The sequence below is a fragment of the Sphaerodactylus townsendi genome, linkage group LG12 (genome assembly GCF_021028975.2).
Source record: "Sphaerodactylus townsendi isolate TG3544 linkage group LG12, MPM_Stown_v2.3, whole genome shotgun sequence".
NCBI lineage: Eukaryota > Metazoa > Chordata > Lepidosauria > Squamata > Sphaerodactylidae > Sphaerodactylus > Sphaerodactylus townsendi.
The window spans coordinates 58,142,597-58,155,601 of record NC_059436.1 but is presented as its reverse complement, the minus strand read 5'-3'; the positions used below and the strand labels follow the sequence as shown (position 1 = coordinate 58,155,601).

General features: G+C 47.8%; 1 protein-coding gene across 6 annotated transcripts in view; it reads left to right on the top strand.

Annotated features, from left to right (window-relative positions):
• Positions 1-13,005, top strand: part of UBAC1 (UBA domain containing 1) — a 185,442-nt gene that overhangs the window by 99,358 nt on the left and 73,079 nt on the right. For all 6 annotated transcript variants that reach the window (XM_048512272.1, XM_048512271.1, XM_048512273.1 and 3 more), the window contains one exon: positions 7,620-7,722. In XM_048512272.1, the coding sequence (XP_048368229.1) occupies positions 7,620-7,722 (103 nt within the window). The remainder of the gene's footprint in view (positions 1-7,619; positions 7,723-13,005) is intronic.

The window sequence follows — 13,005 nt, the reverse complement described above, 5'->3', positions numbered from 1 at the left end:
GATGGACCAATTTACTACAGCTTCCACCTTAGCAGGGTCCCTTTCCACCCCCCCCCCCCCCCGGCCGACACACAGTATCCAAGAAAATCCAACTTTTCCTGATGGAAGGCACTCTTGAACAGTTTCACAAATAAAGAGCTGTCTAGAAGCCTCTGCAAAACAGTACGAACCAGAGCTACATGCTCCTCTACGTTGTGTGAGTAGATCAAGACATCATCCAAGTACACCATCACTCCTTTAAACAATAAGTCTTGCAAAACCTCGTTAATTAAAGAAACTGGCGTTCCCAATGCTCCTCACTGCTCGGGTTCAGTTTTAAAGCGCACTGGACCACCACCCCCAAAGGGCTACCGTCCATTTGTGTGAACGGTATGGGTTTGACCAATGGGATTAATTGTAATCCAAGTTCCTCTGCTATTTGTGGTCGCATAAGGCAATGGGAACACCCTGGCTGTTTCCGCACGGAGGTGGAAGGGGTCGGGTCGGCGCAATCCACACCGACCCGACCCCTCTGGGACCTTTCACATGGACGGTCCCAGAAACAGCAGAGCGACTCACCTGTCCTGTGGCCCTCCGGCACGTCGCCGAGGCCAGCGTTTCCCAACAACCTCACTTGCCAAGCGAGGTTGGGAAACGCCGGCTTTGTGCCAGTTGGGCGGCGCGAGGGTGACGCGGCTGCACAGCAGCTGCGCCCCCTGTGCGAATGGCTCCCTGGGGACGGCGTTTTTGCCGTCCCCAGGGCGCCATTAACCGCCCATGCAGAAAGGGCCCCTGAGTCCACAAGCGCCCGAGCCAAAATTTGAGTGTGTTTGGCCACTTTAGACAATGTAGTCATTAGGATAATGGAGGCGCCACCATCACTCACCGCATCTTCAGGAGGCTCCGTAGTTTCAGGAACTGCTGTAGAGAGTCCAATACTGGTGGTAGGAAGCAAAAAAAAAACGTATCAAGAAGTGAATGCACTAGTGCCTGTCTGGTACTCAGAGCGGAGGCATTTCCTCATAAACAGACTCTTCTTCTTCGCGCTCTAGTTCTGCAGAAGTAGTAGCAGCACGCATGTTCTGCTTCTCCGGTGTAGTTTCCATAATGGCCCCTAGCCAGCAACGACAGAAAAAGCGCTTCCATCTGTTCTCCTTCCCCATATTTGTGCAGTAAAGCGGCAACTTCTCATTGGCCACATTTAAGAGCACGCCCCGAAGGGAGGGGGTGAGAAGCAGGCTAGAGAGAGTGGGGTTTTTTTTGCTTCCTACACTCTGAAATCTGCTGCACAATTCATTCCCCAGCCAAAGCAGAGGAGCCTGTCCCCTGGTCATGGAGCAGCTACGTATTTGATAGGCACAACTCAAAATCAGCTCCAGCCAAAACAGAGGGGAGCCTGTCCCTGCAAAAACAAAACAAATACACAGGCATTCAAACGCTAGCCTCAGGACCAGCAAAACTATTGCATTTTTGTATCAATTTATTCCAAGGCAGCCAACCCTAACCCTTAAATACCCACCCAGCTTCTGCCTGCCTGCTACGGTCTCCCGCTGCTAGAGCTGTCAAAATTGTGATAAAGGGGGGTGGGGGTAAATGCTACTGATATTAACCAAACCTTGGTTTCAAGGAGATGTTGTCCCAACTGTGCCCAAATGATAGAGTAGGGCACACTTTTAGGAACTCCCAGAAGATGGCAAAAATAATTTGCCTGAGCTCCCTCAATGTTGTTGTCAAATGTTTTTATCCAGACAGGAACTCCATACAGCAATTGTGACAAGATTGTAGCTTCAAAGATTTTGATAGCAGCCTGGACAAATGGATTCCCTTTAAGAAAAAAGAAATGCTTGATAGGGGCAGATTAACATTTTGCAAAATTCTAGATGTATGTGTAGTACAGTTAAAATTGTACTGGGAGGTAATGTGTCCAAATATTTAAAGTATTTAACTTGGGCAAGTACCTTGTTCTCCACAGTCAATTTCTGAGGTTTCTAACTTTTGGAAAACACTAGTATTTTAGATTTTGAAAAATTAATAGTAGGCAAACTTTCCAAACAATAATTAGGAAAAGCATTCAAATATCTTAGTAGGCCAACTTTTGTGTATGAGAGGATGGTAGTATCATTAGTGCAGACTAGTATAGGAGTGTCGTGGTAGCCTATTTGGGGAGGATGACCATTTATTGTTTTATGAAATTGGGCCAAGTCATTCAAATAATAATGGGCCAGGATGTAGCCTTGTCTCACCCCTTTGGTGATTGGTATTTTAAAGGATAAATTACCTATATGCATATATTTAACTTAGCATGAATTAGCTGAATGTAGTTTCTTTATTGGAAATAGAAGCCAGGGATAGCTTTCTCCATAGAACAGTGATGGCAAACCTTTTCAAGACCCAAGTGTCCAAACTGCAACCCAAAACCCACTTATTTATCGTAAAGTGCCAACACGGCAATTTAAGCTGAATACTGAGGTTTTAGTCTAGAAAAAACAACTCATACATTAACATATTTTGTCTTAAAAGGCAGGGCAGGGATTGGAGCGTGGCATCAGGGAGGAGGGATGTGGGTGGCAATTTTCCACCCCCCACCCCCAAATGACTAAACAGCAGCCACCCGGGACATTTGTTCTGATGTCCCCGTGGCAGCTTCGCCTTTGGCTGGAGTGACGGTGCGCGTGCCCACAGAGAGGGCTCTGAGTGCCACCTCTTGCACCCGTGCCATAGGTTCACCACTACTGCCATAGAATCTCTCTAGGAATCAAATTGAACATGCTTTTCAAATCAATAAACGCTGCTAACAGGTTTTTTTGTGCCCAGCTTCATGTATTTATCGGTGAGGAAGGCAAGGAGAAAACAATGATCAACAGTATATTTGCCCTCCGAAAAGCCAGTTTGTTCAAGGTCGATGAAGTTATTAACATGCGACCAAACCTTTAAGCAGCATTGTAGTTGTTTCACATATAGTTTGCCAATAATAGAGAGGAGGCTAATTGGCCAGTAGTTTCAGGGAGGTTGGTATTACCCTTTTTGAAAATTGGAATAATTATAAGCTCAGCCATGAGTCTGAGACAATCCCATACTGATCAACAAGAGTAAATAAATTAGCCATTGGGGAAGATCACCAGTGAAGATGTTTGTTTTTTTCAATGTATCAGCCGAAAACTCATCAGGACAACTCTTAATTTTAGGTCTCATAGCTTACGCTTAACTAGAGCTCCAAGAATTATTTGGAATAGGGCTACTGAAAGGAAACTTGAAGAGTTTCTTTCTTCTCCCCTCCTAACTAAAGCCAGGTAAGACTTAATAGCAACAACATCACCAACCCAATTTTTAGAACAATATGAGGCACTCTTGGAAATCATCACAGATGAAGTTGCAAGTTACTCAAGTCCCAATGAACCTCCTTCTGACAAATTTCTGAACAAGGAGTTCAATAAGGAATGTAAAATGGTGAAAAATCAGATCAGAAAAATCTACAATACCTTTAAAAGCAGCAAAGCAGCAACCTTACCTCAAGAATATTTTTCTCTCAGGTCCTGGCTAATGCAACTCCTTCGTGAAAACAAACTAAAGACCATCGAATCCCTATGGAACGCTCTAATACAAGCTTCAAGGAGTAACAACACAAGAGTGTTCTGGTCATTAGTTGCTGGAGCCATGCGCACGTCAACCTTTTTAATGTCTAATATTAACCCCCAGAACTGGTTTATATATTTTCAAAGTCTATTTAAAGGAGACAATGAATCGGCCTTGCAGAACGACCTGACACCTCTCAGTCAGGTGGCTCCCTGGCCCGCAGTCTCTGTCTCAGAAATCAGACTATTAATTGCTCAGTTGAAACTGTATACATCACCTGGCCCGGATCTATTGCCCCCAGATTTTTACAAAGCATTTCTGGACTGGTGGGCCCCCGTTCTGGCCGCTCTGTTTACTTTGGTTGATAGGTCAGGTACTATCCCGGAGTCTTGGGTAAATGCAATAATAACACCAATATTCAAAAAGGGTGACCATATGTCACCAGCTAACTACAGACCCATCAGCCTTTTATCTGTCTCAGGTAAACTTTATGCCAAACATCTGTTAAATAGGCTATGTACCTGGATCAATGATGGAAAAATTCTTTACCCCGAGCAAATAGGATTTTAAAAAGGTTGCTCTACACTTGATCATTGTCTGATCCTCAACCTCCTGTTATTAAAATACAAAACAAGGGGGCGATCTAAGATCTTTGCTGCCTTTCTGGACCTAAAAAGTGCCTTTGATTCAGTTGTAAGAGACTTGCTCTGGCTTAAGTTAACAGAGATGGGGATCGATGTTAGATTATTACTACTTATTAAATCTCTCTATTCAAACACAACCTGCCAGATAAAACGTACAAACTCTGGAGACCTAACTCCTAAGATTCCCGTTGTGACAGGTGTTAAGCAAGGCTGTGTATTGGCCCCAGTCTTATTTAACTTATTCATTAATGATTTGGTACAAGAGTTGTCAGATGTTAATGCACACAGCCCAGTTCTTTCAAACAAACCCGTACCACTCCTACTTTATGCTGATGTTGTGATACTGATCTCTAGATCTCAAGTGGGCCTTAAAAGGCTCCTTAGAAAAACTATGGAGTACTGTACATCTAACTTCCTGTCCTTAAACCCAGAAAAATCAAAAACTGTCATATTTTCTAATGTATTTAAGCCTTCTAAATGGCTTATTAATGGGGTTAAGGTCGAACACTCCAAGTCCTTTAAATATCTAGGCCTAACCTTCCATCATAAAGCCACATGGGCCAGACATAGAGATATTGCTGTAAAAGGAAGTTATCACACTGTTTCAGCAGTGGTAAAGTTTTTTCACACCAGGGGAAGGGGATATGTCCCAGCAGCTCTAAAGGTTTTCAACTCCAAGGTAGTTCAGCAACTTCTCTATGGAGTTCCCTTATGGATAACTGCATGGAACAAGTCCGTTGAAAGAATACAATCTGGCTTCCTCTATAAAATACTCGGATTACCACACTCTGTACCATATGCTGTACTATGCTTAGAAACTGGTCAGAACCTACTTGAAACAAGAGCATGGCTGAATACATTCAAGTATTGGATCAAATTATGTTTTAACTCTGATGTGTGCAGTTTAATATACACTGTGCGCCCAGACCTATCTGTCTCCGAATGGTATCAACTTCTCAAATCAAAAATTTACTCAATAGGTTTATTACTGGAAGATCTCTGTATGCTGACACCCAGAGAGATTTTCCAAACCTTAAAAAGTAGAATTCTAGAACAGGAATATCATATCTTGTTGGGGCAAGCAAATAAATCATGCTCACCCCTTTCTGTTGGAATAATACCGGAACAGGGGCACATAGCCAAATATCTTGAATTATTAACTAAACCCCAACAGAGATGGATTATCACAAGGGCCAGATCCAATACTTTCCCATCAACCATTACAAAGGGTCGTTACTTATCCATCCCTCTCCAGGATCGGGTTTGTCCACACTGTAAAAATCAAGTGGAGACTCTTGCTCACATTATTCTTGACTGTCCGAGATGTGTGGGTATTAGGAATTTCTCTCCCAGGCTGGCCCTAGACAAATCTGAAAGTGACTCTGACTGTTCTGTTGTGGAGCTTCTGTTAAACAACACAGATGTCATGCTCTTGGAAAAAGTAGCAAAATTTCTTTTACAATTGACAGAACTTTCTAAGTAATGTATATTGCTATATACAGTCTTCCTGTCTGCGCTTTGAATGTACTCTTGATTTGTATTTCAAAAATGTCTGGCAATGCTCTAGAACCTATTTTTAAATACCAAATAAAGGTTGTTGTTGTTGTTAACTCATCAGGACCAGATGCTTTAGCAGATTTTCATTTAGAAATTAGTTCAACAATTTAATCTGTCCTAATAGGAGGCCAGCTGGGGCAATCAAATAACACATCTTCTGCGTAAGTTAGTACATTGGTAGAGACATTAAAAGCAGCGCAAAAGTGGTCAATTCAAATTTGGCGAGGGATATTAATACTCCCGAAGTTCACTCATTGGTTCAAATTAGTAGAAACAACCAACCAAAAATTAATTAATTAATTATTTCAATTGTTAGTTTTCAGCGCCTGGAACATTTGGTCCCATTTTCTTTTTTAAAATTCATTTAAAAAGCATCGTGAAGGGGGTTTTTTTTGGTCTTAGTTATTTAGAGTTTCTTGATTATTTGATCTACAAAATTCCTTGTATGTAGATCTTAGTGACTTCTTAGCAATAATTCTATTTTAATCAAACCATGTTGAAGGGCTAGAAGTGGCAAGGAAAGGAACTTTGGCGAAAAGGCACCAAAGCAGTTGATAATATGTTGTAGCAAATCCCCAACTCTTCATGTGAACTGAGATGGATAGAAAAGTCCAGCCTGGTGGCCTGTCCCAGCCAGCGAACACCAAGGCCAGGGAAACTGATAACCAGCACCAGCAAAGCTAAAGCACATCTCAGCAATTCCCCCCTCTCAACAGTGGCATCCTGACAGCAAACCCCTTCCATATTCAAGGATGGAAGACAAATCCTCAATCTGTGAAGACCACTCGATCCTTTTTAACATATGGTTGGAATCATTGTTCAGATAATGATTGATCTCCCAATTTTGGTATCTATTTCTGTATAATAAATAAATTTCTGTCGGAAGATGATCACTTTCTGTTCAATTGCCAATAGCAAAATGATCAACCACACTAGATACAGCTGAAGAACAAATACCATAATCCAATACACTGCCACTGCAAGATGATACAAAAGCAAATTCTTTAGATGTAGCGAAACAAGGGGAACCATTTAGGATAATCAAGTTGTTTGCAGTACAGAGTTCAATTAATCTAGGGCTAGCCCTGTTTATCACGCTATCCTTAGACACACGTGAATGGATTAGCACCGAAGGAAGTTGGTCTTCATTACCATAGGCCGGTTCCGCACGGGCAATGAATGGCGGCCTGGAGATGGTAAAAACGCCGTCTCCAGGCCGCCATTCGCACGGGGGGGTGCAGCTGCAACGCAGCCGTGCCGCCCGCCCGGCCTGAAGCCGGCGTTTCCCCAGAGCGCTTCCCAGTGCTCTTTTTGGGGAAACGCCGCCGTGAAGCCGCTGCCGAGCGAACGGCAGCGGCTTCATGGCGCCTCCCCCACCTGGGACTTACCTTGTCCCTGGGCCTCCTGCGCGTCGCCGAGGCCTGGGGACACGCCCCCCTGCCCTGCGCCGCTGGAGCAGGCGTGCAGGACCAGGGGGCGTGTCCCCAGGCCTCGGACGCGCCGGAGGCCCGGGGACATGCCGGGTCGGCCGGGCGCCTGCGCTCCGTGGCGCCGGCTGCCCGGCTGTTCCCAGGACCGTCCGTGTGGACGGTCCCAGTGTCGTTGGGTCGGCGTCGGAAACGCCGACCCGGCCGTTTCCGCCTTCGGGTGGAAACAGCCATAGTCAAGCTGGGAGTTCAGAATTTCATTGTTAGGCCCAATTTGGGCATTTAGATCACCTAAAATAATGAACTAACACCTAAAAGTATTTGATCGTCTTTTCCATTGTTTGGGCTGAGTCAGGTATTGGTGCAGTTCGTGAAGCATGAGATGCTTTGTGTTCAGTTGAATGGTCAGAAAATATGTTAACTGCTTCCTTTTTTGCAGTTCCAGACAGAGCTTCGGAAGATCTTAGTCTCTCTTATAGAAGTTGCCCAGAAATTGCTAGCGTTGAACCCTGATGCAGTGGAACTGTTTAAGAAGGCAAATGGTATGAAACAGTTACTTCTCTTCTGTCTGGAACTGAAGCCCTGAAATATATTTTGATATATATTCCAAAGACATATGGACTGATATGTGTGCTTCAGTGTATTTTAAGGACCAGGACTATTTCTCAGACTCTTTATCCAGGTCTAGGATGCTGTCTGATCAGCTTGATTTTCATAACTTTTGAAATCTTGGGTCTCTTGTGGGATTCCAGAAAAAGGCAAATCTGAAAATTATTTGGAAAGAGATTGAGAAGAGATCACAAGGGCCATCAAGTCCAACCCCCTGCCATGTAGGAATAGATCATGAAACCTTGTTCTGGTCATTGACCATTAATAAATGATTTGGATTTGGGCATAATTAAACCACCCTTGACAGATGGCCATCCAGCCTCTATTTAAAAACCTCCAAAGAAGGAGACTCCACCACACTCCAAATCAGAATATTCCATTGTCAAACAGCTCTTAACGTCAGGAAGTTCTTCCTAATGTTTAATGGAATCTCTTTTCCTACACCTTGCATCCGTTACTTCCAGTCTTAGTCGCTGGAGCAACAGAAAACTAGTTTGCTCCCTATTTAATATGACATCCCTTCAAATATTTAAACATGGCTATCATGTCACCCCGTAACTTTCTCTTTTCCAGACTAAACATACCTAGCTCCCTAAGTCTCTCCTTGTAGGTCATGGACTCCAGACCTTTTACCATTTTGGACACCCTCCTCTGGACCCTCCATTCCAGCTTGTTAATATCCTTCTTTGAATTGTGTTGCCCAGAACTGGATACAGTATTCCAGGTGAGGTCTGTTTAATGCAGAATAGATAATATTATGTCCCTCAGTCTAGACACCTGATGTCAGGATTAAGTTTCAGTTTCATTTCCCCGGATTTCCTGGTTCCCGCCACTCCAAAGGACCGCCCACTCACACACCCTATATATGCTGGAACTGAGGGCAAGAACCCTCAGTTCCAGCACCCTGTAGCTAGGGTGACATATATCAATAAAGTTATTCCTGTTTTCAGAGCTGACTTCGTTTGAGTGTGTTCAGCCTTACATTGTGCTAGAACCCACTCTCAAATGCTCAGACCTTCGACTAAGAATGGCTGGGTCTAGAGAACATTTCTGCTACTTTGGACTCTCCCCAGGGGGCAGAGGAACCCCGAACCCCAGGGGGCAGAGGAACTCCCGGAAAGAGTGGGGGAGAACTTTCCACGCCATTCGTCTTGGATGGGGGTCAGCTCCCTCCACGATGCCACGGAGCTGAGGCAATCTTATACAGCAGTGCCCAGAGACAACTCCCATGGGACCGAGAAAACACTGGGCCAAGAGACGAATGAACAGAGGGAAGCTTATGAAGCACTGTGGCTTCACAACAAGGAAGTCACCTGAGAACGTGACCAACTGCGAGCAGACCTTTCTGCCCTACAGAGCCAGGTGGCCTACTTAATGGTGGAGCACAATGAGATGCGTGCAACCCCAGAGACCTCCACCGTGAAAGAGGGCCAAGCGGCGGGAGACAGAGAGCTGAGGGATGAACTGTGGGCCCTACAACAGCAAATCAACAACCTTACGGGGAACCTTGGCCCCCACAGTGGGAGCGATGAGACGGCCAGCCGAACCCGCGCCCAGATGACAACCGACCCTGTCGGGAAACACTAGAGGATTTAAAGTCGACTTCGACAGGGACCCCAACAAACTGGCCTTTTTCTTAATGCAGGTCGGCTCGTACATGGAGGTTCAAGGCAATGGATTCTGGTTCGACCATGAAAGGGTGTTCGAGATGGGCATCTGATTACATGGAGAGGCGGTGAATTGGCTCGTTGGCCTAGTGGAGGAAGATGCGCCGGAGATTCACGACCTGGAGCGGTTCCTAATTGCCTTGCGTCGGAGGTTTGAAGACCCGTTGGCTGAAGAGAAGGCCCAGACTGCACTCCAACGACTTCAACAGGGAGACCGTTTGGTCAGTGACTTTGCTGCCAAGTTCTGTAGACTAGCTAGCCACCTACAGGGATGGCCGGAGATGGTCCTGGTGTAGCTCTTCAAGGACGCGCTCCACACCAAGGTATTGCAATGGAGCCTGATCCATGGAGACCCCAAAACCCTGATGGACTGGATCAAGAGGCCGGGTGACGCAGAGCTATGAATCCACCAGGTGGAGAAATTGGAGCAACGTTGGAATCATGCACAACACCCTCCAGTCTGGCCGCCCATGCACCCCTTCGACAGGGGGCTCTCCCAACCGAGACCTTCGGACACCACCCATGCCCACCCATTGTTTAGGCATCTGTCTCCACTGCGGGAGAGATGGCCACCTCATCCCAATGTGCCCAGAGCGCCATACCCAAGCACCAGCCACGGGAGACACCATTCGCCAGCACTCTGGGACCCCTACAAAAGCTGCAAAGGACCCTCCCCATTCCCATACCATTTCCGCCCCGGTGACCTCCGCCCAAGCTAGCTATGAGGACTACTTGAGCAAATCCGAGGCTTTCAAGACCCAAGACTTCAATGAGCCAGTGGGAAACGACATCGGCCTGGCTTGAGAAGCGCCGAGTGCCAGGTCGTCCCAGCAAGCACAAAATCGCAGGTGAGTGCCCTCTCCACTAAGCCAGTGGTAGTCTTGGTCACCCTTTCCATCCCAGGGTCCCCCTCCTACACCCGTTCCGAGGCCCTCATAGACTCCGGGTGCTCAAGGTGTCTCATTCACCCCGACCTCGTAGAGGCAGTAGGCCTCAAGCTTGTAGAGCTCAAACACCCAATCCGGTTTGAGCAGATGGACAGTTCCTTATGGGGGGGGGGGGAACCTTGCAATGCCCAAGTCAGGGTCGGTGTCTGTCTCATTTGCGGGACTCACGGAGCAGTGCCAATTCATAGTAGCCAACTTGGGCAGCTTCCCCCTAGTCCTGGGCATGCCTTGGCTGGCTCGCCACGACCCCGACATCAAATGGTCAGAACACACAGTCTGCCTCCCCATCCGGCTACGTCCTGCCGATCGGCCACCCACCCACCTTCCTTAACAGCAGTACGAGAACCTCCCTCGACCCTGCCTGGCCACTACCATGCCCTGGCAAAAGCGTTTGACGAGAGTGAGTGCAACCGGCTCCCGCTCCACCAGAGCATGGACTGCTCAATCGAACTGGTCCCAGGAGCACAGCTCCCGAAGGGGAAGTTATATCAAATGAGCCCCAGAGAGCTGGATGCCCTACGAGACTTTATCGATAAAACTTGGCTAGGGGCTTCATCCAATCCACCACTTCCCATATGGGGGCTCCAGTATTGTTCAGGAAGAAGGATGGGTCCCTGCACCTCTGCACAGACTACCGGGGCCTGAACACAGTTTCCCGGACTAACAAGTACCCCCTTCCCCGATCAAGGATCTACTGGGTCACCTGTCGAAGGGGCGGATTTTCACTAAACTGGACTTGCGGGAGGTGTACTTCCGGGTACGCATTACAGAGGGGCAGGAACACCTCACAACGTTCAACACACCCTTGGGTCAATTTGAATACCTTGTGATGCCTTTCGGGTTCAGTGGGGCCCCCGGGGTGTTCATGAATGTGATCAACAAGACCCTCCATGACTTGCTATACAATGGGATCGTTGTTTACTTGGACGATGTCCTGATCTACTTGCACGATATGCCTTCGCACATTGCTTTAGTGTGCAAGGTCCTCCGCCACCTCATTGACCAAGAACTATTCGCCAAACTCTCGAAATGCAAGTTCCATAAAGAACGGGTCGACTTCCTGGGCTATCGGATCTCAGGGTGGGGAGTAGATGACCCGAGCAAAGTCCAGGCTGTGGTAGACTGGCCGGTCCCCCGCACTCGCAGACACCTACAATCCTTCCTGGGTTTTGCTAATTTCTACAGGAACTTCATTCCGGACTTTGCCTCCATTGTGCTCCCACTCACTGACCTCCTCCGTACCAAGGGGGTGGGTCCAGGTGGGGGACGACCGGGGGCACCCATTGCCTGGTCTCACGATTGCCAGGAAGCCTTTCAAACTCTAAAGAGTGCCTTCACCTCCAAGCCGGTCCTAGTCTATGCTGACCCGAGCAAACAATTTATAGTCCACTTTGACGTTTCGGACGTGGCCTTAGGGGCCACGCCTGTGCCTTCCTCTCCCACAAGTTCTCGGGGGCAGAACTGAACTGGATGGTGGGGGACAAAAAGACAAGTGCCATCGGACGCGCTCTAGCCACCTGGCGTCACTGGTTGGAGGGGGCCCAGCTTCCGTTGGAAGTATGGACGGACCACAAAAACTTGGCATTCCTCAAATCCCCCAGTCAGCTATCCACCAAGCAGCTCCGATGGGCTGATTTTTTTGCCAGGTTCAATTGCACACTCAATTTTGTCCCAGGGGAAAGTAACCCACTGGCCAATGCCCACTCTCGCCTCCCTGACTCCTCCCTGGTGGAGAATCATCCCGTGGGCACTGTGTTCTCCCCCTCTCAACTTGGTCTCCAGGCAATCACCAGGGCCTGGGCATGGAACCAGGGAGCTGGGACGGGTGCCACCTCGCTCCTTCCCCTGGCCCTCGAAACAGAGCTCCGCTCACACTCGAGCTCTATCCTGGACAGTGACCGCAGCATTGGTACCCTCACCAAGCAGGGGGAGTGGATCACCTCTCTGCGTGCTACATGGTTGATTGGGGACAAGGTCTACGTTCCGGAAGGCCTACGCAGTTGGGTCCTAGCGGGCTGTCACGACGCCAAGTCGGCAGGGCATGGGGGGCTTGTTAAGACTCTCCACCTGGCCAGGAGGCAGTTCTGGTGGTCCTCCTTGCACAAAGATGTGGTCGATTATGTTGTGGAGTGCCCAGTTTGTGTGGCAGCAAAAAAGTCACGGGGAGGCAGCCTGGCTTACTACAGCTGCTCCCCAGCCCCGATGCCCTGTAGCGCTGCATCTCCATGGACTTTATCACCGATCTCCCTGTCAGCGGTGAGAAGTCAGTTGTCTGGGTGGTGGCGGACCTTTTCTCAAAGCAGGCCCACTTCACTCCTTGTAGGGGTCTTCCCTCAGTCCAGAAGCTGGCCCGCCTATTTCTGACCTGCATCTACTGACTACATGGGCCCCCCCACAAAATTATTTCTGACTGGGGGCCCCAATTTGTCTCCCGCTTTTGGCGTGCATTCATAGGACTCTTGGGGGTAGAGTTGGGGCTCTCTTCTGCCTACCACGCAGTGACAGATGGCCAGACAGAACGGGTCAACGGCATTCTTGAACAGTACCTCTGCTGCTATGTCAACCAACATAATTACAATTGGGCAGCCCTCCTCCCGCTCGC